This window comes from Silurus meridionalis, chromosome 7 (assembly GCF_014805685.1).
Source record: "Silurus meridionalis isolate SWU-2019-XX chromosome 7, ASM1480568v1, whole genome shotgun sequence".
NCBI classification, from domain to species: domain Eukaryota; kingdom Metazoa; phylum Chordata; class Actinopteri; order Siluriformes; family Siluridae; genus Silurus; species Silurus meridionalis.
Window position 1 is genome coordinate 8,934,216 of NC_060890.1, and position 27,908 is coordinate 8,962,123.

Sequence of the window (27,908 nt, forward strand, 5' to 3'; positions counted from 1 at the left end):
TAGCTAATCAACCAGTATGTTACACTAAGAAGCATTATGGGTGCAATTATACTATGTCATGACTTTGATGTATTAAAGAAGTGTGAAAATAACAAGTCTCATATCGTTTATTTTTACTAATCATAGCAAATACTCATTGGCATATTTTTTACAGAGAAAGATTTTTAAAATTATACTATTAATCAACTGAATAAAATGTTTTATATATGTGCATGTTATGAATAAAAAAATATGTCATCATCTCGGGTAAAGATGTTAAATTATGAGAGATATTTAATGTCTAAGGACGTGATTTGCACTTTTTATATCATACATATGAGACTAGAATTATTATATATGTATGAAATAATTTAATATGTGAGTATTGAAATACTGTTCCTTACTTTTAATTGTGTATTATTTGGGTGTTGGACCATTCTCAACATAGCAGTCAGGCTGATGTAGAGGCGTGTCTTCCACCAAAAATAGACCACCAACTAAAAACATTCAGCCCCCAGCATTCCTGTGGTCAGACCCTGACCACTGATGACATGATGGCCACCACAAAAGGTGACCTGTAGTCTGTAACTATACAGCTACAGGATGAGCTAACAAGTATGTAATGAAGTAGCCAGTAAACCACAACTACAACACTGCTGTTCCTAAAAGTCTGCTACAATCATCACACACACACACCTTATCTTTCTACTGTCATGTCAGGGACACTGCTGTAGTAAGGAAGACATCAATATCATTGATTGATGACGTAGAGTATGGCTGACACAATGTACATATAAGATGTACAAAGTAAAAAATAATAATAATTTTTAATAGATAGATAGATAGATAGATAGATAGATAGATAGATAGATAGATAGATAGATAGATAGATAGATAGATAGATAGATAGATAGGATTTACAGAATAAAAAGGTTATAAACCATTTTAAGTACAAACTTGCTGCCTTAAACCTGCAATTTGTGCTGCCTCATAGCTTAGTGGTTGAAAATTAACTAAATATAAGATATATGTTAAAATCTATGGAGATCTATGGGAACCCGTTAAACCCATCCACTCTCACATAAAAAGCTTTTGTTAGATTTTTATACAAATGAAGTCATAACAAAAAGTAAACCCACCAACCACCTCCTTGACCCATATAAACTTTTGTGAATTATTAAATTATACAGATTATAACGACATCTGCTAAATGCCGCAAATGGTGTAGTGTGGTACATTGGTCAGTACCACAGCACACTAATGTGGATTATTTTCCTATAACAACACAACACAAAACTAGTCTGGAGAAGAATTGCAAGGAATACTTGTTTCTGACGTGTAAATCACTAAATGGTCTCTCCCCACAGTATCTGAGCGAACTCTTGTTACATTATAATACACCACGCCTACTTCAATCAAAAGGTGCAGGCTATTTGTTGGTACCTAAAATAATGAACACTACAGCAGAGGGTAGAACTTTCTCTTACAAAGCCCACAGTCAATGAACAGCCACATAATTAGTTTTCTGGACTCAGGTACAGTTTCTGTGTTCAAGTCTAGGCTGAAAACACATTTGTTTAGTTCCCCTCTTCTGTCAGTAGGTTTTTCTTAGGTAAAGGAGTAGATCTGGAGGGATTATGGATATAGAATATTTTGGTGAACTGGGATGTTTGGATGTTGTTGTCCATTTGGGACAAAGTTGGGAAAGAATCCCTGATCTGTGGTATTGCATGATGTCTTTGTTAGTGTGTTTATGCTGATGGTAGATGAGGTACATTGTTTGGAGGTAGGTGGCAGCAGCAGCAGCAGTAGCTTCATTCCGGGCGTATTTGTTGTGTCTTGTGTGGGAGGAAGATCAGGAAGCGTGGATGAGAGGGGGGGTAGCAGGGCAAGCTGGATTCAGATCACTTCGTGCGCTAAATTGTCACTAATGACACCTCGGAGGCGTGCTTGTGCAGCCCGAGTCCGACAGGGTCGCATCTTCACCGCGGTTTAAGCTTTATACCGTAGCCGTGCGTTGCATAACAACGAGTTTTAGCTTTAGCGTTTAGCTGAATAATGAGTGAGCTGAACCGGAGGTAGTGTAACGTGAAGCGGAGGGTTAAGCGGAGTTTGGTTGCGCTTGGCGCTGCGTATTCTAACTGCGTTGAGCCGCGGTGCTCGGTTCGGTCCGGCTCTACGGCGGCGGCGGTGATGGAGACGGCAGCGGGCAGGGAGCTGTTCGAGGCCTGCCGAATCGGAGAGCTGGAGCGGGTCAAGAAGCTGCTCACCGCCGAGAACGTGAACAGCAGAGACATCGCGGGCCGCAAGTCCACCCCGCTGCACTTCGCCGCCGGTCAGTACAACACTGTGTGCTTATTGTGTGATATTAGTGTTAGAGTCATGACCATAGTTACATTCACACAGCGAAACATCACATCCAACTTTGACATCTTATCCAATATGTTTAATATTATCTATCTATCTATCTATCTATCTATCTATCTATCTATCTATCTATCTATCTATCTATCTGTCTGTCTGTCTGTCTGTCTGTCTGTCTGTCTGTCTGTCTATCTATCTATCTATCTATCTATCTATCTATCTATCTATCTATCGATTAATCTATCCATCTATCTATCTATCTATCTATCTATCTATCTATCTATCTATCTATCTACTGTCTATCTGTCTGTTTGCCTATCTGTCTGTCTGTCTGTCTGTCTGTCTGTCTGTCTTTCTGTCTGTCTGTCTGTCTGTCTATCTATCTATCTATCTATCTATCTATCTATCTATCTATCTATCTATCTATCTATCTATTTACTGTACAACAGCACCTTGAATAAATCAGTGAACGAATCGGTCTAGTCCATGTCCAGGTACTGACTCATTATTTGTTTATTTATAAAACACAGTACTGCTGGAGCAGCTGTAGAAGGAGTGTGCTGTTGGCTGAACATATTGAACCAATACACCCTTTTCTCTGAGTCTGAATAACAGTGGTAGCTCTACTGATTCTGAGCAAACATCTATTTTTAGTTTGTGACCGAAATAAACAAACTAAGTGAGGATCGAAACGAGGATCTTCTTACCCACTGATTTCAGCTTGGCTGATATATGTATGCTATTGGTGCATTTGAAAAGTGTGTAGCACTAAGACAAGCATTAAGTTATTGCAGCGTAATATGCTATACCTGAATGTGTAAAAAAATACTTTTTTATATTAATGTAACATTGACAACTACTTCCATTTAGTCAGACTGGAAAAAAAAATATCTTTAAAATAAATTCATTTATTCTTCTCTTTGTGGATTGGACATGCCAGTGTTAATAAATTGTAATCTTAAAACTAGTCTCTTTGAAATACAGTGTGTTTAGATGAATATATCAAGAGAATGAAACAATTACTTATTTATAATATTTAAAAAGACGCCAATAATGTAATGAACAAATCGGCAAATGAATCTGGATGAGTGTTTTTGGTAAACAGAATCAAAATATGTAAAGTCCTGGGATTGTATTTAAAAAATCCCACTGCTGCTTACGCATGCAGAAGGGGCAGATAGCATCCATAACAGATGATATTATTTAACAATGACACCATCTATAAACATATTCACAGCAGAAATGTAGTGTATGTCAGTTCCCTATAAACGGTGCTCTGTGAGAGCAGTTAAAAAAAAAAACAGAGTATTTGTTAAATGGAATGCAAGAACTGATTGGTAGGAAATGGCAAAGATAAGGTAAAAATAAACTCATCCACCAAGACATCAATGTACAAAATCTATAGCTAGTAATAAAAATATGTTAACATGCTGCTAATCAACAAAAAAATGTTTCCATTAGGAGATGTATAGTGTATATTTATGGAAGGCATCTCCATTGTCAGTACTGTATTCAAGTCATTATGGTTTTCCACCACACTTTCAATGCTTTTTGTGGCATTTATTGTTTTTTTTAGAACGGATATTTTATGATCTTGCATATATTAAAGGGATTTTGTTATCACAAATTTAAAAGTGTTGGCTGGTTTACAGTAAACAGGTAAACATGTGTATGCTATGCCTTCTGTTAGGATTTGGCCGTAGAGATGTAGTGAGCTACCTGCTGCAACATGGAGCTAATGTTCATGCCCAGGATGATGGTGGCCTCATCTCGCTCCACAATGCCTGCTCCTTTGGCCATGCTGAGGTGGTGAACTTGCTGCTGCAGCACGGAGCTGACCCCAACTCCAGAGACAACTGGAACTACACCCCCCTCCATGAAGCAGCTATCAAGGGCAAGATCGACGTCTGCATCGGTAAAATGTGGCCCCTTATTACAGTTTAATCACTGATTCATAATGTTTGTGGAAATAGTGATATGAAAAATAAAAGAACTTTGCATCTACATCACAATCATATCCTATCACTCCGGTTTGCTTTGCACTATCACTCCTGTTTGTTTTTACTCTCTCTTCCATTGTCTTTCCCCTCTCTGGCTGCTGTCTCCAGTCAGCCACCTCTAAAGTCAGACCTCTTAAGTGCTGAATAATGATGTGTAAGAAACTAGCGTATGAAGTATGTGTACAGATTTCCTGCCAATTCAGGCCCAAAACAGCCATGACTGTGAATGATTACTGATTTATCACATTATAATAATATTTGATACATTATTATAATGATTCAAATGATTTATATTAATACTATTAAACAGAGTTTTAAAGGGCTGGTTTTTGAGGTCTGGTATGTAATAAGATCTTATTTTTTCCAGTTTGTCTCATTTGATTTACTAACTGGGATGATCATAATTGTACATGATTTCTGTTGTTATGTTCACCTCAAAACTTATTTAAGGTGGATATAAAGAATTGAAAACTGAGGATCAGAAATGGTCATATAAAATACAGCTTTCGCAATTGTAGCTTTTTTTTTTGTAGGACTATCTATTTCTTTGAAAATGTTCTGCATCTTGGGTGTGCAAGACTATATAATTTTAACCTGTGTTTCCTGCTTACACTGTGGTCTGAGGCAGTGTTTCTAACTTTGTCATGTTTTGACAGTTCTCTTGCAGCAGGGAGCTGAGCCAAACATCCGAAACACTGACGGCAGGACGGCCTTGGACCTCGCAGAAGCTTCCGCTAAGGTGGTCCTGACTGGTGAGTGGATCCTTGTGTGATTTTCCTAACATTACTTTGCTTGTGCTGCATGCAGTATGAGGCAAAGCTAGTTTTATATATATAGGGGCAGCTCTCGATTATTTCAGTAAAGGAGTATTCCATCGATGAATCGGGTCATCCAGAGTTGCAGTAATTTTTCACCAAGAGCTTGTATTGATAATGGGAGAGTTGGACAGCTGCGCAAAGTCTTCTCCAGCACATCTAGAAGATTCTCAATTCGGTTAAAGTCTGGACCCTGTGGTGGCCAATCCATGTGTGAAAATGATGTCTCATGCTCCCCGAACCACTCTGAATGATGAATCATGTCATTGTCATCTTGGAATATGCCGTGCCATCAGGAAAAAAAAAACATTGATGGAATAAACTGGTCATTCAGTATATTCAGGTATTCAGTTGACCTCATTCACATAACATTGCTGAACCTACACCTGATCATATATATATATATATATATATATATATATATATATATATATATATATATATATATATATATATATATAAAATATCCTTTACTTTACACAAGCTAATCCATTGCCTTTTCTCTTACAGGCGACTACAGAAAGGATGAACTCCTCGAGAGTGCAAGGTAGCGTGGCCTCAGCTCGAAATCTTTCTGCAAGCTTTTAGTGATCAATAATGTTGAATGGCAGGGACACTAATTACTGAGTGTAATGTACATGAGCAGAGTTTTATGGTGCTTCCTCTGCAGGAGTGGAAACGAGGAAAAGCTGATGAGCCTCCTCACTCCATTAAACGTGAACTGTCATGCCAGTGATGGAAGAAAGGTACAGTATTTGAAAGCCATGTCTATAACTCATGATGATTCGCTGTACATTTTAGATTGGGCAGTTATATTCATAACCCTGTGCAGGCTGTTCATTTTCAATGCAGATTCACAATTTTCAGCATCAGAGAGACAGGAGTTTGTATTGAGGTTTTCTTAATCCTATGCAAATTAGAGATGATGTGGTAAAGTATCAAATTCAGACAGCTGAATATATATTTATTTATAAATATATAAATATATATATACAGTGGAACCCAGTTATGTCGAGGGCCTAGGGGACGCCAAAAAGCATCGAGATAACCGATGATCGAGATAAACAAAAACCAATATGGCGGCAGTATATTAACGTGCTTGAAATTTCTTTATGTACAGAATGTGCATGCACGTGTTTTTGGAGGGTTTTTTACACAACAGCGTTCCCGCGATTTGTTTGATGAAGGCATGCTATTAAAATGTACATACATGTTTGTTAATTGTCAGAAAACCACCTGCCACGCCCCCTTCGGCGGCTGTCAAACCTCCGCTTTCTCTGAAGCTCCCGGTTTCAATCGCGCACATTTAGCACTCATCACCAGCTCCTATTTAAACCCCTCACTTCCACACTCTCACCGTCCGTTATTGTTGGTATATGTTGATTCACGGCGGTCGTTGTTATCGCTCATGCGTATCCCGGTACGTGCCTTTCCACTCGGACTCCGCACTCTCTCACCGGCTGCGCTTTTCTTCCCAAAGGGCATCCCGGATTTCCCCGATCCTGCCGTTGTTAATTCTATGCTTTTGATTCTCGATACAAACCTTTATTATATTTTCCAACATTGCAAACACAAAGATCGCTCACAAAATCACACAAAACCTGCGGGGTGTAGTTTGTTTTTACAAAAAGCTAACCAGTGTCAAAATTAAATTCTCAAATCATTTCACTCTGACACACAGCTCTGAAAAGTATCCTACACCTGTAGCATCTGTAAGGCTTGATTTTTCCGCCACTTCCATGAGTTCTTCTGCAGCTGCACAGTGCCAATCGAGATAACCGACGTTAAGTGGCAAATTTGCCCCCTTGTGTTCAAGATATTAGGGTTCGTCGACATAAAATAATCGAAATATCCGATGAGAAAATGATAAGACAAATCGAGAATTTGGAGGTTCCACTTCAAAAACGTCGCCTTAATAGGGTTGGCGAGTTAAAAAAATATAATTTTAACCCAATCAACCTTTCTATACTATGGATGCCCAAAAACTCTGTGATCGTGATTATTTCTTGTGGTCAACATCAGACCGTTATAAGAAAGTAAATGTCAATTACACTCTGTACTCAATACAGCCAAACATTGTCTTTATTTTTGCTCCACTCTACTTGGAAATAAATCCTGAAGTAGGCAAAGCACATCGGTCAGGTGACCTCACAATAAGGTGTTTCCGTTTCATCTTCAATTGGTTTATTTTTTAAGTCATATATACATATATTTATTTTTTTAAGTCTTATTTTTATATATATATATATATATATATATATATATATATATATATATATATATATATATATAGTAATACACACAGTGAAATGTCTCTGTAGTTATATTGTAGAAAATAAAGGCAGTTTTGGAACACCTCCTCGACCACATACATTATCAGACCAGAACAAATATAACAACATTCAGGCTACTAATAAGGCTTTCCAATAGTGTTTTCATTCATTTACATTTATATCATTTGATAAATTGTGGGTTGTTTGCAGTCAACCCCCCTGCATCTGGCCGCAGGCTACAATCGGGTGAAGACGGTGCAGCTGTTGTTGCAGCACGGTGCTGACGTCCACGCTAAAGACAAAGGGTACAGTAATCTGTCTCTTCCAGCCACTGCTATAGTCCCAGGCTTCTCTTCAAACTGACCCTATAGAGACTTTGACAAAAGCAGTGTTTTATTTTTTATTGTGCTTTTTCCAGTGATCTGGTGCCTCTTCACAATGCCTGCTCATACGGACACTACGAGGTGACCGAGCTGCTCATAAAGGTATGGCTTTCACTGAGCCCAAACTCAAACATTATAGTAAAACTATCTAAATTCTTATTTATGATTTCAGAATATTTAAAAATAAATAGAAAACATGACGCTGTAGTGAATATAGAGACAAGACGCTGGTCTATTTTTTTTCAGCATGGTGCCTATGTTAATGCGACGGATCTGTGGCAGTTCACGCCGCTTCACGAGGCGGCATCTAAGAACCGAGTGGAGGTTTGTTCCCTCCTGCTGAGCCACGGAGCAGACCCCACCTTTCTCAACTGCCACAACAAGAGCGCCATCGACTTGGCACCCACGGCCCTCCTCAAAGATCGCCTCGCCTGTAAGTGCTAAAAATTGTGCAACACATTTGCAAATATACAGAAAAATGTATTTCAAATGTGTTTGCTTTGATTTATTAAACTATTCGATGTAATTGTTTTGATTAAAAGTTCCTTAAAAGGTTTTTTTTGTCCCTCATGTTTTTGTTATTGATTAATTGTTAAAATTCTCACAGAAAGCTCACATTTTGGAAGTAAATCATTTGGGATTTAAATGGAAATAGGCTCTGACGGTGTTCTTATTTCCTACAGATGAGTTCAGAGGTTATGCTTTACTTCAGGCAGCCCATGAATCCGATCTATTCCGCGTTAAAAAGCACCTGTCACTGGAGACTGGAAACTTCAAGCATCCCCAAACCCATGAGACGGCTCTGGTACATTTATTTTGTTTTTCATGGGTGCCATAACAGTACCTGTTAAATTGTTATTTTCCACATTATGTGGGCTTAGGATTATACACTAAATAGTGGAAAGTATGTGGACACCATTACAAAAATATGTATTTGTTGATCCTTATTCCAGATTTTAATCCACTTTCAAATTTTCTGTTTTAATAAGTGCCATTTTTTTGGGAAGGCTTAACACTAGATCTTTAGAGTGTGGCTATGGAGATTTGTGTTCTTTCAAACACAGAAGCATTAGTAAGATCAGGCTGCGGTGTTGAATAAGGAGTCCCTGGGGTGCAGTCCGCATTCCAGTTCATCCCAAAGATGTTCAGTGGGGTTGAGGTCAGGGCTCTGTGCAGGACAATCAACTTCTTACTGTCTAGCCTTGGCAACCGAGTTCATAATTCTGGAACAGGTTTTAAGGACATTTTTGTGTCAGTGTAAGGAAATTACACCATACAAAGACGTTCCATAAAGTCGCATGCTTATAGCGTTGTGAAAGCAGTTCAGGAAGGAACCACATATGGGTATGATGATCAGTTACCACAAACATTCGTCCATGTAGTGTATTTCATGAGTTTAAACAAATGGCTCCTAATGTAATCTTTTACTATAAATTAAACATCTGAAACTTTTTTTTATCCTGTCAAGTGTCATTAAATTTATAATGGAAACATGATATAACCATGACTACCTAGAAAAGACCATCTACTAACATTTAGTGACCAGGTACAGAGGGAATTAGTTAGAAAATCTGCAAAGAGATCAAAGGTAAGGATTAACACGGTGCTTCCACCACCTTGCTTCACCACTGATTCAGTGACATGTAGCGAAATCCAAATGAAGTCCTTTCAAGTTGCAAGACTTGAAAATATTAAAAACGCAAGCTAATTTAATTGGAATGGAAATACTCGCCTGTCCTAGTGACTATTTTATACAGGTACAACACTGTCCGTATTTCTGTCTGTCCCTCTGTACCTTTTCTTAATCTTATCCTGAAGGCTAATGTAACGATGACCTTCTCTATGATTTTTTTTTTTTGGCAGCACTACGCCTCTGCATCACGTTACTCTAAGAGGAAGCAAGTGTGTGAGATTCTGCTGAGGAAGGGCGCCAATATAAACGACAAGACAAAAAAGTGAGTCACACACCTTTTCTGCTTGCAGAGATAAGAGACTTTCCTGTTGGCTGTTTTCAAATTGCAGTCTGTTATTTAGTGGGGTGAAAAATTTCACTTTCTAAAATACCCATCTGCCTCATTAACACGTTTTTTGGTGCTTTTTTCTTTTTGCAGCCTTCTGGCGCCGCTGCACCTTGCCGCTAAGAAGTCCCATAATGACATTATCGAACTGTTAGTGAAGCACGAAGCCAAAGTAAGCACAGTTTTCAACTTCTCTCACACACTTTTTTTGGTTGTTATTTTTTTTTTTTTTCTATTGTTATTTTAACTTTTTCTGGATATACTATATGGACATCTCAGACTTCTATGTATTTTTGAACACTCCTCATTTAGTGCCCATTTGCAGCTATAATAACCTTCTGTTAAAGTGTTTCTTTGGATTTTGGAGTGTGCTTGTGGAGATTTGTGCTTGTTCAGCTACAGTGTTAGTGAAGTTAGGTAATGATGTAGATGAGGTGAGGAGGCCTGGTGTGCAGTCAGCGTTTCAAGCAGTGGTGTTCAGTAGGGTTGAGATCAGAGCGCTATAGTAGACCACTCAACCAACCATGTAAACCATATCCTCATGAAGCTGGCATTGTGTACAGGGGCATTGTCAAGCTGCAACGATAAAATTAGATTGTCCACCGTTTTGGAAATTTTAATAGTTTATTAGATATTTTGTCGAGTCATCACCAAATCTGGCACACCTCGTTGTCATAGTAACCTCACACAATCTATTCAAAGAATTTTAATACTATATAGCAAACAGGAAGTAAGGCTGTCTTGCAGCTATAGCTTTGTACACCGACACAAAACATGGTAGGCATCTTCAGGACAAAGACTTTATTCAACAGAATTCTTGCTAGATCATTTACTGATCCAAAGTTGCAGTAGCATTGTTAAAATGCTTTCATTTTTACTCTTCCTGCCCAGTGATTTTGCTTATATCAGTCTGCCATTTGTTCATCAAGGCCTTTATTCTTGCAGTCAGAGACATGGTCATACATATGTATGAGACAATCTTTTAATCACTCTTGAATCTGCTTTCCTCTAACTGATTAGGCAGTAAGTTGTAGTGCCTCTGTGAATGTGCGGCTCACTGAGTCTGGGTGATTGCCCCCCGCTACAAAATGCTGATTGAAAACACGGGTGTATTGCTGTTTGTGTTCAGGTCAACGTGACGGACAGTCAGGGGCAGACGCCGCTTCACAGGACTGCTCAGTGTGGACATCTGCAGAGCTACAGGCTGCTAATGAGCGCTGGCTCAGACCCACTCATCACCTCACTGCAGAGCTACACACCCTCCCAGCTCTCAAAAAACACCATCCAGGACATATTGCAGGGTGAGCATCCCGACATGCAGCTTTATATTACCTTAAATCTTTTGTCATTTCAGACACATGTGTAACAATGCAAATTATGTGCAAACACACACAAAATACAATATATGAAGAAAAACATCTAAAGGACACATGCTATACATATAGCAATACAGCAGAAAGTAAATAATTATAATAATAATTAGAGTTCGACCGACAGTGGATTTTACCAATACCGATAGCTAGGTTGGATCATAACAGATTAATCAACTGATAGTTTTTAAAATTAATTCTGAATGATAAAAATATGTAAAATAAAAAAAATATGTAAAATAGTACTGAACTTTACAAAACAATTTAAAAAAGGAACTACCGATTAATGAAAATGTGCTCAAGGAAATAAGTATGAATATATTAAATAATAAATATGAATAATTAATTTTTTTTTAAATAATAATATATATTAATTATATAATAATACATACATATAGCGCTCCTCGTGCAGCATGCCATCTCGCGTAAAAACAAACAGCACGTAGCGGCAGTAAGTCGCCTCTAGTGGCCGCTCTCGTAATGACCACGGACCTGAAGATCGTTAATAGATTTTGTTGCCGATAATTTAAGCAATAGACTGTCTCTAATATTAATTCTTGTTTTTGTAATTTTATTTTGGAACAGTGAGGTGCTAAAAATGCTGTTTATATGACAGTTTGTCTTTTTTTTCCTACTAGAAGGAGTGCTGACAGGGAGTTTGGACACAGAGAGGCAGCTCTTGGACGCATCCAAGTCAGGAGACCTGGAGACTATAAAGGTAAACAGAGTGATTGTTTACTCCACTGGACACCCACCATGTGTTCCCTGCTTTGATAGGAAAACAGTTATGTAAAAGGAATATATAGAAAACTCTTTCTATTATAAAAAATAAAGTTCCTGGTCAAAAAAGATTAGCGTTTGGATTGAAATGTTCCAGCCAAATGCGTTTTTTTTTCTCCAAACTGTTACCACAAAATTGAATACACAGAATTGGGACAGGATACATTTGGATGTTGGAGCATTACATTTTCCCATCAGTTGAACTAGGAGACCCAAAGCTGTTCCAGCCTGAAAATGCCCCTGTGCACAAGGCCAGCTCCATGAGGATATGCTTGACATGGGTCGGAGTAAATGATTTTGAGTTGTTTGCTGTATACAGTGAAGGGAGTGTTATGACCTATGCATCCTCTTTTCGGATCTGCGGATTCACCCTAGAAACCTAACTCTCTTAAGATAGAGTTCTCTTTGTTTGGACACCGCTCTGGGAAGATCAGCCGCAGCCTGGGGATCCATGCATTTAATCGCCTATTTCTGCACACCCTTAACAATGATGGACATTCAGTGCCACCCAGATGAGTTTGGGTTCCCTTTTTAGTCCGGTTCCTCCCAAGGTTTCTTTCTCTTTACATCTCAGGGAGTTTTTCCTTGCCACTGTTGCCACTGTTTTGCGTATTAGGTAAACTTACCGTTATAAGAAACAAACTTATACATTCTTTTATAACTGCTTTATCTCTGCAAAGCTGCTTTGAGACATTGTCCATTGTTAAAAGCACTTTACTAATTAAAAAGAATTGAATTGAATGACCCGGGGTTGCTTCAATTGGTCAGGTCCAGGCAACATTATTCGGTAATAAAATGAAGTACCTGAATGTATTGAAAAACCAGGTTACCCCAATAATGGATTTTCTTTTTCCCCCTTGACACCACAGATACAAATTCCAGGATGACACTGTAAAGATGCATGACCCCAGATTGTGAAAGAGTAGTACAGAGAGCTTGAAGAATCAGAAAATCTTCAGAGTGTAAAGACTTTAAGGGATGGTGCGGTTTTCTCTTCCTCAATACAAAATCTCGGCCAAAAATGAATGCTGAAATAAATGTTGTGATCTCTTGCAGAAGTTGTGTACACTACAGAATGTTAACTGCAGGGACGCAGATGGACGGCAGTCCACACCTCTGCATTTCGCAGCTGGATACAATCGCGTAGCCGTGGTGGAGTTCCTTCTGCAGCACGGCGCAGACGTACACGCTAAAGATAAAGGGTGCAAACGTTTTTTCAGTCATTTTTATTACGCGTGTTTGTTTGTCATTCAGAAGGATTTACAAGTTTTTGGTTTGATCTTGCTTCAGGGGCCTGGTTCCGTTACATAACGCATGTTCATACGGACACTATGAGGTGGCGGAGCTGCTGGTGATACACGGTGCTGTGATCAATGTAGCAGACCTGTGGAAGTTCACACCCTTGCATGAGGCTGCTGCAAAGGGCAAATATGAGATCTGCAAACTGCTGCTTCAGGTAAAAAAACAAAAAAAACAAAAAAAAAAACAAGCTTACAACAACAATTATTTTATTAATGGACACACACACACCATCCAACTCCTTCGATTAATTAGATTATTATTTTAATTAGCTTTTTTTATTAGATGTTTTGCTTATTATAACTATATAAAACCTTATTTATGTATAACAGTGTACACAAATTCTAAAGCCACATATTGAGTATAACGCTCTTTAATTTTGACATTTTACAAAGCTTATAGTGGCTGCTTGTTGAGTGCATTCTCCTTTGAACAAATTCACTCATGCTGAGTTGTTTCTGTAAAAAAAAGAAATGATCACAGCATGCGAGTATGCAAGGTGAAGAATTTTTGTAAAACATTTGTATTGTTTCTAATGATCAATGCAGGTGGCAATTTGACAACCATTCTTAAATCAATATAAAATATAATACAACATTGTTTTGACAGTTTTTGTTAAAGAATTAGAAATTTTGTTTGTGAAGATATAAGCACACACACAGTATATATGCATAAATTTGATACAAACATTGAAAACAAGCATTTGAACGTAATAAGGCTGCAGTACATTACGTTTAAAAAAAAGATAATTTACAGTACACATTGTATAGAAGACAAATGCTATGAAAAGAGAATGGAGCAAAGAACACAGCAAGCTAACAGCCTAAAAAAAAGAAAGAAAGAAAGAAAATACCGTAATTTCCGGACTAATAAGTGCACCCAAATATAAGCCGCACCCACTGAATTTAACAAAGATTTTTATTTTGAACATAAATACGCCGCACCTGTCTATAAGCTGCAGGTGTCTACACTGAAACTAATGAACTTTACACAGGCTTTAATGAAAGACAGTGTCTGTTACACGGCTTGTATCTAAACAGTAGCCTACCAAGAAAGTCATTGTTCACTGTCTTTCCCCTTCCTTTCACAACTATTACTCTTGAGAGTTAACCTTTGGCATCATCGTGCGTTTAAAAATCACCATCGGTGAAACTTTTCTCCCGATGCCGTGCAGCTCAGAACACAGGTGAAGTGTGTTTTTTCATGCCCGGTTGTTTTCAGCGTGACGAATGATTCGTATTTCCTGTAGACAGTCCGAGTGAGCGGCAGGTCAAACGTCAGAGGAACCTCATCCATATTTATGATGTGGTGCGGCCCGATTCAGTGGGAGCGCATCTGATTTAATATAAAGAGTTTCATTGGTTCACCTGAACCCGTTCGGCAATTTCATTGGTCTAATGTTATGGGGTTCAGTTTTTTGGCATGAAGGTTGTGAAACCGGGAAAAACCCAGGAAAAATCCATAAATTAGCTGCTCCGTTGTTTAAGCCGTGGGGTTCAAAACATGGGGAAAAAGTAGCGGCTTATAGTCCGGAAAATACGGTATACATTGGTGTACAAATGCATAAGCATTCGCTGAAAACCACAACAGTGGCTAAAAATATGTTGTTGTTTACCATCATTAGAGTGAGTGGCAGACACTCTAGCAGTGTGCATTGGCATAATTTCTTTTAATAAAAATAATAAAGTCCAACAAACAAGCTCAAAAAAAAGGACCAAAATGAACACAGGCAGAGTGCATTTATCAAGAATACAAAACAATAAAACAAGACTAATACAAATTAAAGTCATAACAAAACAAAGAAATGCACATGTACAGGGAAACTCTGGAAGATCGGAGACTAAGGAAAACTGAAGAAGCTAGGAGACTGGGAAATCCCTGAAGAACAGGGAGATACCAGGAGACTCGAGAAGACAGGAGACAAAAGGGAAAACCGAAGAAGCCAGGAGACTCAGGAAGACAGAAGAAGCCAGGAGACTAGAGAAAACAGGAGAATGGGGAAAACTTGAGAAAACAGGAGACTCAAAGAAACCAATGCAACTTACGTCCATTCAACTTTGCGACCACAATCGCTAGCCGCAGCGTACGTTATTTTTTTACCAGCTTTCGGGATAATTTCACAGTACTGTACATATAGCCTACTCTACTTATGACCAAACCGTGTTACGACCGGTCTGTCGGTCCCAATCATAGTCGGAAGTCGACGACTAACTGTAGGGGATAAGGGAGTTGGGGATAAGGGCCCAGTGGCGGCATCTGGTGGCCAAAGCAAAAACGAACAACCCAAAAATGTTGCATATTAAATCATAATGTAATTGTAACTGAAATGTCTTCTAAAATCATTCAAACCGTTGTTTCTGGTGTTTTTTTATATCGATGCCGAGTAACTTTAATGGCTTTTTTTACATCCCCATCTCTCTGTCTCTGTTTCCAGCACGGCGCAGATCCCACGAAGAAGAATCGTGACGGGAACACGCCTCTTGACCTGGTCAAGGAAGGCGACACAGATATCCAGGACCTGCTGAGGGGAGATGGGGCACTGTTGGATGCTGCCAAGAAAGGCTGCCTGACCCGGGTGAAGAAACTCTGCAGTCCCGGAAACGTCAACTGCAGGGACACACAGGGACGCCTTTCTACACCGCTCCATCTAGCAGGTTAGAATGCACACACATGCATACACACACTTGCAGATCTAGCTTAATTTACATAAATGAGTTGCCACTTAAATAACATGAAATGCAATGACATTGATTGTAATAGGACTGTTCACTTCCCAGAATACTAGTTTTGTATTCAATCTTTTCCGAATGCTTTTTAATATGATATTTATTTTATCTCTGGATTTTTTTTGTTTCATTCCGTTATAATAGAAATGACAGAGAAAAAAGAAAAAACAGCTATTTATATCTTTAGTCCAGACAGGTGTTCCTATTAAATGTGGACAGTGAGTGCAATTATTCCAGCACATATGATTATGTCAGCAATTTTACCACTAGTAACACCACCCCCCAGTGTTCAGCTAAATTAGCCTTTAATAATTAGACCTTTGACAGATTTGTTTGACATTTGCTTTCTTGATTGACAGCTGGTTATAATAACCTGGAGGTGTCAGAGTATTTACTGCAGCATGGCGCAGAGGTGAACTCGCAGGACAAAGGAGGTCTCATTCCATTACATAACGCTGCTTCGTATGGGGTGAGTCTCGTGTTCGGACAGACCTGCCAACTTTTACACATTTTCTGCACCAGGTGTTTTGGACTTTCTGGTATTAACATACCTCCTGGAAGCCCCACAGCTTTTCCACATCTTTTAAATAAAACCTGGATTTGATGTAGTTCAGTGACTTACTGCTGAGGTCAACTGAGAACTTTTTGGTTCATTCATGTGAATTTAAAAGAAGGCATGTAGACCAACCAGGCAAATATAATAAAATTGCATCATTATGACTGGTAAAAGTAAATAACACTGATTATCTCTTCATCATGGCATTAGTGGGTGGGATTTATGAGGCAGCAAGTAAACATTTTGTCCTCAAAGTTGATTTGTTAGAAGCAGGAAAATGAGCAAGCGTAAGGATTTGAGCGAGTTTTAACAAGGGCCAAATTGTGATGGCTAGACGACTGGGTCAGAGCATCTCCAAAACTGCAGCTCTTGTGGGGTTTTCCCAGTCTGCAGTGGTCAGTTTCTATCAAAAGTGGTAAGTTAACTGTATTAGTCTCTATATAACAGTCTATAAATGTAGCCTTGTAAAGTAGGACATATTCAAAAAGTTAATCATGTGGATGTCTCTGATGTACTAAGATTAGATTGCCAGTTTTTTTGTTGGCAGTTACTGGGAGTGATTTATAAAATAGTCTCATAAGCTGCCATTTAACTAAAAGAGTGTGAGTCTGTATAGAAGGTTAAATGTGACAGAGGACAGGATCCTCAAATCAACAAACCTCAGCACGGGGCAGGAAACCGGAGCAAGCCGTGTGTTTGGTGTTTCACAGCATGTGGACGTGGCTGCATTGCTCATCAAATACAACGCATGCGTCAATGCCACTGATAAATGGGCGTTCACACCGCTGCATGAGGCTGCTCAGAAAGGGAGGACACAGTTGTGCGCACTGCTGCTTGCACACGGTGCTGACCCTGCGCTACGTAACCAGGAAGGCCAGTCGCCGCTGGACCTTGTGACGGTATCCCATTAGTCCCTCTGCTCACCATGCGCTTTGCATCATCACACTGATGATGATGTTTGTTGTCCTGACCTATTTATGCATTTTCCATCAATCACACTTTATGGACCAAAGTTGGTGCTAATAAAGTCAGGTGCTGATGTAGGGTGAGGAGGCCTGGGGTGCAGTCAGCGTTCCAATTCATTGAGGTCAGAGCTCTATAGCAGGCCACTCAAGATCTTCCACTCCAACCCATGTAAAATATCTCTTCATGGAGCTGGCTTTGTGCACATGCTAGAACAGGTATAGGTCTCCCTTTTCATATAATGACATAATTTTATGCTTTCAAAGATGTCCTATACAATTGTGTGCCTGCAACTGTGTGCTAAAAGACTGGGGAAGAACCACGTACGGCCGAAAAATTCAGGTGTCCCAATACTTTTGTTCATAGTGTATGTTGCTCCTTTGCGCCTCAACGTGTGCTTCAGGGCGTGGCTTAAAGGTGCGTGAGCATTTTTAAGTCAAATGGTAAAGCCAGGTGCTGAATTAAAGACCAGGAATAAGCTGGTTTTGAAGAAAGGATTAGGTTTGTAATACAATTAAAAACACAGGTACGGTATAATCCACAGTTAGGTGTGTAAGATTTTAACGTCGCGGAAAATACTGATTAATTCCGTAGTCATTTCCCAGCATTGGCTAGTGGCGGAGAGAGATACGGCGAGATAATGTAGTGCAACAACAATTTCATGAATAAACAAGAGCGAGATGTGCTCGTGATTAATGCGCACCTGTCTTTATCTGTACTAACAATGAACTGTTGGTGTTGATTCCCTGTGCCATTTTTCATTATAGGTCTTTATTTTTTTATTCACATCATTTTCGGGTTTGTCATATTCATTCTGTGAGTCCATCCATTGATCAAAATTCCAGTATTCACCATTTACATGAAAGGACACCCAAAAAATCTCTTTGTTAGCTAATGGTCATTAGGAAATGTTTAGCATAGCTGTTTTACTCTGTATGTAACTGTTACAATGATTTCAGTTGCAGCTAAGGCAGCTCATCAATAAAGAAGGGCAATTAAAAATGTACAGTACTACCTGTGCCTTCCACCCAATCACAAAACGGAACTTGTGGTTGGAATACACTGATAAAAAATTAGGTATAACTTGGTCATTTGGTAGACATTTTTAGCTGCAGTTTTCAGGAGGGACATGTGCAGAAAGAAATGTCCATAGCAGGCAGCGAAGACGGTTATTCAAACAGCTCCCTGTCCAGAGAGAGAGTGAATTAAGCTAAAGTTAAGATAAGGGACCTGTGCCAAAAAACATCCTTTCGTGCTACTCCAATTGTTTAACTGATGTGTGAATTGGGGCTGCATCTGGGCTTTCCGAAAGGAACTGTGCATGATAAAGAAGGTGATAGTAATACAATGAAAAGAAATGACATCATCAGGCGTGTCTGTGTTGCTTACCACCCAGAAACCTTGACATTGTAGCTCCTTTTTTCATTGCTGGTTAAATGAACAATGCATCAGATGCACAGTCCACACGACTGAATGATAAAACACACAGACAGCCTGGGAATGAGTGTATCTTAGTGGTGTAGCTCAGTGTGTAACTCAGTTGTTTGAGAGACATTGCATCTTCCAGGTTCGTCCACATCATCCTGCATGGGAAAATGTAAAATGTGTTCATTTTGCCTCGTTGTCTTGCATGTCCCTTGCGATATGCATCCCAGACCCATGTTTTTAACTCATCTGCATTGAAACGTCGAGGTCCAAGCTTTGTGCTTTATGTGTTTCATTGGAGTGCTGAAGTTCTGTTCAGGTCAGAATGATCTGTAGACATGCAGTAACACTGCCCAGAAATGACTTAATTCATGTTTGAGACCAATACAGCTAAAAAGCACGAGAAGCTTCTAGCTACAGGAGAAACACTGCAGTCTCCATAGCACACGTGCTCAGGTGAAGTTTTAGTATTTCATTGTAGTAAATGTTAGAAGAGACACAACGATAAAACAGATTGTACATGTCAGGGTTTCTTGAATGAATGAATGTCTGTGCAAAATGATGGTTTTCAAGGTGGATGTGGAATTCAGACACTAGAACTCATTAGCAGATTTCATGCCAGGGCTATGTGTTTATTTCCTGGCAACCTAAATTTAGAAAGAAGGCTTACTTCCTGTTGACTTACATACATATACACTAAACATTTTTTTTTTTTTTTTACAAATAACAGAATTATGAATATAGTGATGAACTTGACACGGACCAGATTATGCATAGCAGAAACAGAAGAACGTATTCTGATGTGTTGCTGTCACCTCACGGGTTTACCAGACAGAAAATAAAGCCGCCCGATCGGATTCGAATACATTTTCCTCATTTCTTTTCACACTCTAAGCACCAAATGCTAGCATTAACGATTTATCTTACATTACTTAGCCAGTCGAAAACATTGTACATGACATGCAGAGACGTGTAATTTGTAGAACGCCAGAGTAGTAGCTATAAGCTTCTCATGCTAATCTAAGCTGCTAGTCACATGCTAACAATTTATCATTTTTAGTAAGCGTGGTGCATCTTGTAAACGTGTGTGAGTTGTGTTCGGGTCAGTCTGTTCTGAGAGGAACCGACGCTAATAATGTCTGCTCTTTTTAAACCTGAGCCATTTGTGGACTGGAGTCACATGACCACCGTCTCTTGTTGACACGCGACTATATACAAGCATGTGATGAGCGTGAGAAACATCTTGTGTTTTCACATAATTCAAATGTAAAGAGCTGGCATGGATCAGCGTGGCTTTTTTTTGCATAGTAACATCTCACGCTTTCTTTTTCTTTTTGGTGTGTGTTCTGTCACTCCAGGCCGATGACGTCTGTGTCTTGCTGACTGCAGCCATGCCTCCGTCTGCACTGTCGGCCTGCTACAAGCCTCGGGTCATCAGCGTGTCAGCGTCCAGTGGTGGTGTGACCTCATCTGACTTCTCATCTGGTTCCAGCTCCACCCCCTCCACCTCGGGCTCGGAGTCACAGGACGGCCAGTTGCCTGAGCCGATAGGATTGTTAGGAGCTGAGGGAGCTGTAGGAGTGGAGAGAGCCGAGGAAGGTGAGTGCGTGAGGCTGGAATTAGCAGTAATGGGTTTAATGCACTACTTAGCAACGAATCAAACATCCCAAATACTCAGAATGATTATACAATTGTTTAGGCTATTTTGAAAAACACTGTATATCTTGGAAACGTTTGTTTTTGCAATTGGACCCAATAGCAGTCAATGTATCTAGTGCAGCAGGCAGATGATAAACAGTTCACTGTTAATATCTACACTATATGGACCAAAGTATTGGGACACCTGACTTTTTCAACCATATGTGGTTCTTCTCTGAAATGTTACCACAAAGCTGGAGGCACACAGAAATTTAGGATGTCTTTGGAAGCAGTAGCATTAAATTTTCCCTTCAGTTGAAATAGCAGACCCAGGTGTCAAGTCCTCCTTTCACACAGATCCACACTTGCACTCTTTTAGAGTATTTATTTCTTCAAAGTTAATCTTAAATTATCTACTACCTGGAGTGCTTTTCCCCTTGACCAGCTTCCCTTTACCCTCACCTGGCGATACTGCATTCCCAGGCAACTGATATCTAAGCAGAATTTCCATCTAAGCAGTCAACAACAGAGGATGAGTTCCGCTGGCCTCACCAGAATCCCATCCTCGTGGCCAATTCTAGCATAGCAATGCCCCTGTGCACAAAGCCAGCTCCATGACGATATGGTTTACACGATTTGGAGTAGAACATTTTTGAGGGGCCTTCTATAGAGTTTGGACCTCAACCCTGTTGAACACCTTGTATCACTAACGGCCTCCGCACCCTGACTTTATTAACACCCTTATGGCTGAATAAACATAAATCTCCACAGGTACACTTTAAAATCTAGTGGTACATGTTTCCAAAACAGTGGAGGTTATTATAACAGCAAATGGGAACTAAATTTGGAATGGGATGTTTCTAATAATAACTAAAAATATTTAGAGTTGATGTTTCTTAATGTAGCCCTGGGTGTTCAGTTTGTTATTTTATTTTATTATTATTTTATATTATTTTGAAAGCATTACCTTTATTTTATACATCTAGCTTAAGTATGAAAGGGAGATAAAACTTGGGTCCAAAAATTTGGTGTAGCTAGCCTTATTGTGTTACTATAGCTAATTGTATATAGCTGAATGTAATTGTAGCTAGCATGTTTCCCAGCAGCTTAGCAACTGCTTTCTCTCTCTCTCATTTAGCTACAAGTTTAAAAGCATAAGGTTGCAGACATTTTTTCCTAAATACAGATTAAAATGATCTCTATTATATGAAGAAGATTGTTTCTATGCAGAATAAGCCAAGTACCTAAAGTTTTTCAATGGTTCCCAGAAACATTATGATGGTTAAAAGAATTCTCTGTGCACAGGTGCATCGTTGGAATTGAGTATCAGCCAGTTTCTTCATAAACTTGGGTTGGAACATCTTCTGGAAATCTTCGACCGGGAACAGGTGCACCATTCCTTTTTCATCTTTGTGACATTTAATGGCAAAAACTTAAATACAATTACCGTCCATTTTATTAGGAATGCCTGACCAACAATTATTAGCCAATCAAATCAGAGACAATCATGTGGCAGCAGCACAAGGCATAATATCAAAATGAAGAGTAAGCTGGGTGACGTTAGCCATGGCATGGTTGTCGGTATCAGTTAGGCTGGTTTGAAGAATTTCACACAGTCAGTACTTTTTGGTTTGCACTGCCGAGAAGGATGTAGTAACTTGAAAAGTCAGTCTTTACCACCGTGGTCAGCAGATGAGCTGTCAGCATACAGAAAACAACAAAACTTTAGGTGGATGAACTACAACAGCAGAAAACCATGACAGATTTCACTTTTGTGAAAAGGAACTCAAATCTTGATGCTATCATAGGCACAGATTCACCCAAACTGTACAATTAAAGATTAGACAGAAAAAAAACCTCACCTGGTCTTGTAGCACATTTACTTTATTATTTGATGTGCTTTGTTTGGTACATGACTAAATCTAGAAATTGTAAACGCGTTTTAAATATACGAGGTGGTATCAAAAAGGTTCAAGACTAGTTTTGTAACACACCAGCAGATGGCAGCACAAGGCAGCACGCACAGTCACAGGGAGCACCGACCTTCATAAGTCACTGTGCCAAAAGACATTGTCCTGTGTACATCAGGAGCTGTGCAACTGGTGCTATTCTGACCACGTGCATTACCAAGTCTGCGATTACATCATGGACAGCAAGTCAGAAGACCCTGTACCGAGAACTCACCAGATTTGGCTTCGCTTCCCGAAAATTAAAATCCAGCTCAAAGGTCGCCGTTTGGACACCTTTGCGGAAATCCAGCGCGAATCCCAGAAGGTGCTTGACACCGCTACAAAAAGAAGGCTTCCATGACACATTCCAGATGTGGCAGGAACGCTGAAAGCGCTGTATTGCTGTGCAAGGGGACTATTATAAAGGTAGATGTAGATAAAGTGCTTTCTTGTTTTTGATACCACCTTGTAGTTTATTGTAAGCAATAGGGAAGGAACGGGAAATGCAGATCTAGTTGTGTTTTATTGTAAATTCCCCATCATTTGATTCATCTTGTTTGTGCGGTGGTGCTCGGTTTGTAGATAACTCTGGACGTGCTGGCGGAAATGGGGCACAAAGAGCTGAAGGAGATCGGCATCATCGCTTATGGCCACAGACACAAACTCATCAAAGGAGTAGAGAGGTTCATTACTGGACCTCAGAGTAAGGAACTCCACATCATGATACTAATCTCAGACTGCTCCCATGAGCTTTCTGATGTTTATTATACATTTAGGTGGTACCGTGATTGTACATCTTTGCATTTATCTGGATCATACAGACAGACAGGTTTAAATGAATCCCTTTTTCCCCTTTTTGTTAATATTAAGGTTTGAATCCCTATTTAACTCTCAACACGGCCAACAGTGGAACTATAATGATCGATTTAGCCACGGACGACAAGGAGTACCAGTCAGTTGAAGAGGAGGTAAAATTTTTACAACTCATCTCCCAAGCTATTTCACAATAAATATCTGCTTCATGTAACGTCATCTGCGTGCGTCGTCTTCGAACAGATGCAAAGCACAATTCGCGAGCACAGAGACGGCGGTCACGCAGGCGGAGTTTTCAACAGATACAACATTGTCAAGGTAGAATCGGATCCTTTTCTGTTCCAGCAGAGAAAAATTGTGCGTGGCTTTTAAAACAGATGTGTACACTGTATATTTTGGCCATCCTCTGAACAGATCCAGAAGGTTTACAATAAGAAACTGTGGGAGAGATACACACATCGCAGGAGGGAGGTGTCCGAGGAGAACCGCAATCACTCCAACGAGCGCATGCTGTTCCACGGTGAGGGTTTTAACCACGAATATCCTGTTGATTCAGTGTATCAGATGAGTTTTCCCATGCAATTGCTATTCATTTTAAAGCTTCATCATCTATTATACCGAACGCAGGTGGATATTACATTATTATAAGTATAACCCTGATGGTTTTCCTCACTTTTCTGTCAAATTATGAGCGCATTGTACTCTTGTGCAGTACACAATGTGGTAATTAGGACATTAATTCAAGCTCCATCTGTTGTATAAACATCTTTTAAAAAAGAGCATCATTTGCTCCATTGTGTCTTTTTGCCCTGGGAATCAAATAAAAAATCCTGTAGGTTCTCCGTTCGTAAACGCCATCATCCACAAAGGCTTTGACGAGAGACACGCCTACATAGGAGGTATGTTCGGGGCTGGGATCTACTTTGCCGAGAACTCGTCCAAGAGTAACCAGTATGTGTATGGTATCGGAGGAGGGACCGGGTGTCCTCTTCACAAGGACCGGTCGTGCTACATGTGTCAGAGGTGAGTATTTCACTTTGTATCACTTCATGGAAGCCATGTTTTTTCCCCTCGACACATTGGCTGAATGAAAATAACACCATGAAAATGAAAGCTTGGATTAAGTGTGTTTTGTCTCTCTGGCTCCAGGCAGCTGCTGTTCTGCCGTGTAACACTCGGAAAGTCTTTCCTTCAGTTCAGTGCCATGAAGATGGCCCACTCTCCACCAGGCCACCACTCGGTGTCAGGCAGACCCAGCATCAACGGCCTCGCCCTCGCTGAATACGTCATCTACAGAGGAGAGCAGGTACTGCACTCCCCCAGTTCCAAAATATGCCTTGTAGGATGATTGGCATTTCCAATACTTGTACTTAAGTATCTTTTTTCACGTATCTGTACTTTACTCAGACTTTAACTACAATTTGCGAAATCAGTTTCTTTTTATTTATGACTGTATAAAACCTCAACGGGTCTGTTTTGAACTTGTTTTGATTGCCGCTTGATGGTCTCTCTTTAGCACAGTTCAGCATCAGTTCAACAGCAAGCAGAACATATTGAAAGTAATAAATGATAGCAGAAACTCCAGCCTATAATTAACTTGTCACAAGATCCGTGTCTTTATTTGCGTGATTTTTTTGAAGTAGTTTAGATTTTGTGCTCATGATAATTTTAGTAGATATCAATCAGTGTTTGACTCATGAACATTCTTTTATTAGATATTTTGTGCCAAGAGTAACATTAGAGTGTTTTCACATAAAATGAGTTTATTAAGCAAAGAGTACTACAAAGCTGATAATAGGAACATTATAGCAATAATAAATCATAGTACTTTGGATAGTTAAGTACATATACAAATACTTTTTACTCAAGTGAAAGTTTAAAGGGAGAACCTTTACTTTTACTGGAGTCATATTTTACCCAGTACATCTTTACTTTAAACACTGGAGTGTTGGGTTGGAATCCTATTCAGGGCACCTCTCTATGTTGTTGTTGCTGTTGTTGTTGTTGTTGTTTTACTTCTCATGATATCGTTCCTCCTCAGGCTTATCCGGAATATTTGATCACCTATCAGATTATCAAACCGGATGGAACTCTGGATTAAGACCCATCAGAAAGGACTGTTTTGCACACTGCATGCACACACTCTTGATTACACTGTAAAGAAACAGTTTTGTTCCGTTTCGTTGTTTTTTTTTTTTCTACCGTCCTTTCTTTGCACTCGATATTTATCATGTTACAGTTAATTCTCTACTCAACGTGTGTGCACCGATCACTGTCCTGTTCCTCAGCAGAAGATCTCATCCTTCAAGTCAGTCATGAAACACTGTAAATCAACACTTTTCAGGAAGGCCTAATGCACAAATGTGGCTTATTTATTTTACAAAGACAACTATGTATATAAATATATATATATATGTATAGATTTTTTTTGTACAAGCATGTTGATTTATTGATATTTGTATTATAAAGATTCTATGCTATGTGTGATATATAAAATATATGCCGGCTTCATAGGTCCTTTTGGTTTGGGGTCATCCAGTTAAAGCTACAGGATGTACAATTTTGAAATTTAACCTCCTCTGGGGTTAAAAAATAACAAAGTAGCATGTTGGATTAGTGTCATTTCATACATATATATCGACACCAATGGCGCTCAAGTATTTGATATAGTTATAAGCTGTTACCGTCGTACACCAACTTTTAAGTGCACAGGTGCATGTAAGATGATCAAACTCTCTGGCTAAATTATAGTCTAAAGAACATTTTTATAGCAAGTGGCCTGACAAGAACGTTTGGCGTAAACCAGATAACGTAAGAATACTAGCTAAAGCCAACACCAGATGATGATTTGATGTTAAACAGATTCCTCAAATCACTCTCGTCTGATATAACCAAGTATAACATCCGAATATATGGAGAAACACCTCCTATAGGTCTATAGTACATTAGAACAATTAGCTTTACAACTGGCTAATAGTAGTTTCTCTCTCTCACGCTCTCTTTCTCTCTTCTGTGATTGGCTGTCAGCTCTAGCCTGCCATCGCCTCCTCAGACTTCTTTTGTGCCCAAAGTCAGGCATGATGACCTTAATGTATCTTAGCTTTCCAGGTGATTCCGATGGGAAAACAGGATTATCAGGGTGACTCAAAGCTCAGGAACGTCATCTTATAAACATCTTATACTATTGTCCCAGTAGGGACTGATATTTATTTTCTTCAGAAAGAATCCTATGCTCTGTAGCTTTAAATATCACAGCTAGAGCAAGAAACGTAATAAATATTGTTGCACAGGGATGACATCAAGTTCAAGGTGTCGGTTTCATTCCGTTTCAGTGGTGCTGTTCTTAAATGTCCTACACATAGACATGGATGGGTGTTTAATACTCATGTACCCTGTGATGAAGGAAACGGAATGTATTCTGCATTTCAGTATTGTTTTAATGCATTGCCTCTCGGTAGCTGTTTCAGCATTTCATGCCGTTTTTTTTGTTTACAGCAAAATGTTTACTGTCCTCTGAAAATAACTCAACATACAGCCATTATTGTCTAAATAGCTGGCAACAAAAGTGAGTACACCCTAAGTGATAACAGCTGTATGTCACGTAACCATGCAAAGTTAAATATAAATTTGTGAATCTTGTATTCAAGCAGCTACAATTAGGTGCTTTGAGTACAATTCTCTCATACTGATCACTGGATGTTCAACATGGCACCTCATGGCAAATATCTCTCTGAGGATTTGAGAATCAGAATTGTTGCTCTCCACAATGATGGCCAAGGCTATAAGAAGATCAGTAACACGCTTTGTTAAAGACAACCTTTTAAAAGTTTTATCATCAGTCTTGCTTTGAAGAGACCAGACGTTAAATGAAAGACATCCTTCCATAAATCGTACATTAAATGAGTAGGAACTGAGGGGTTTTTTTATGTGGCGAAATAATCCAGTAATTATTTTGATACATTTTGCAGGTGTCCCCAGTTAACTAACACACCAGATAGTAAGTAGGTCAAACTTGTGCAACTCATGAAAATAAGTAAACAGCGCTGTGTTTAAAACAGTACTGGGAATGCAGAAATCTTTCTCACAGCATCCTTTCTTGTTGAACATGGTGGCCAGTTTGTTTTCACAGTAACCGAGGTAGACATCTTACCCCATTGTTCTGTAATGTCTCTCTGATGATGCTTGTTGTGCATGGTATTCTGTGTAATGTCATGTTTGAGATGCTTTGCTTTGCGCTTCTTGAGTGTTCCAGGGCAATAAATAGAGAACTAAAGAACCGTGTATTTGTTTATTTGCACACGAGACTGAGCAAAATTGTTATAGTGTGAATGAGTGTGTGCATGATGCCCCGAGATGGACTGCTGACCCATTCAGGGTGTGTAAAACAGGCCATCACTTAGTTCAACATAGGCATAAGTGTTCCAGTTTCAGCAAAAAACACAAACATTCCACGCAGTGGTTCCCAGTAGGCTCCAGTGTAAATACAGTCTTCGCAAGCTTCACACATAATATATAAAAAAGTACGTGGTTACATGACCATCACACCTATATATGGCT

General features: G+C 39.3%; 1 protein-coding gene across 3 annotated transcripts; it reads left to right on the plus strand.

Moving 5' to 3' along the window:
* The first annotated feature begins 1,797 nt into the window (after positions 1-1,797).
* LOC124388909 (poly [ADP-ribose] polymerase tankyrase-2-like) lies at positions 1,798-27,624 on the plus strand. Of its 3 annotated transcripts, XM_046854028.1 has the most exons (27): positions 1,798-2,314; positions 4,034-4,258; positions 5,000-5,095; positions 5,669-5,705; positions 5,829-5,904; positions 7,642-7,736; positions 7,850-7,916; positions 8,061-8,247; positions 8,498-8,619; positions 9,678-9,769; positions 9,926-10,004; positions 10,962-11,133; positions 11,841-11,920; positions 13,039-13,184; positions 13,273-13,438; positions 15,716-15,935; positions 16,367-16,476; positions 17,274-17,462; positions 20,310-20,550; positions 21,895-21,977; positions 23,121-23,241; positions 23,409-23,506; positions 23,595-23,669; positions 23,766-23,871; positions 24,188-24,374; positions 24,501-24,657; positions 25,393-27,624. In XM_046854028.1, exons 1-27 carry the CDS (start codon positions 2,173-2,175, stop codon positions 25,450-25,452), a joined length of 3,429 nt encoding a protein of 1,142 aa, XP_046709984.1. In that variant the 5' UTR covers positions 1,798-2,172; the 3' UTR covers positions 25,453-27,624. The 3 variants fall into 3 exon arrangements, with proteins under 3 accessions (XP_046709984.1, XP_046709982.1, XP_046709983.1); XM_046854026.1 differs by lacking the exon at positions 17,274-17,462 and having other exon boundaries at positions 1,799-2,314; XM_046854027.1 differs by lacking the exon at positions 17,274-17,462 and having other exon boundaries at positions 1,799-2,314; positions 11,844-11,920.
* Positions 27,625-27,908: the final 284 nt, after the last annotated feature.

What these genes read in the sequence shown, in the direction of transcription:
- LOC124388909 (XM_046854028.1), top strand. Translation starts at nt 2,173, where the DNA reads ATGGAGACGGCAGCGGGCAGGGAGCTGTTCGAGGCCTGCCGAATCGGA. An exon ending in AGTGGAGAGAGCCGAGGAAG is followed by an intron (nt 20,551 to 21,894) that starts GTGAGTGCGTGA and finishes CTCTGTGCACAG; the next exon opens with GTGCATCGTTGGAATTGAGT. An exon ending in ACAGATACAACATTGTCAAG is followed by an intron (nt 23,670 to 23,765) that starts GTAGAATCGGAT and finishes TCCTCTGAACAG; the next exon opens with ATCCAGAAGGTTTACAATAA.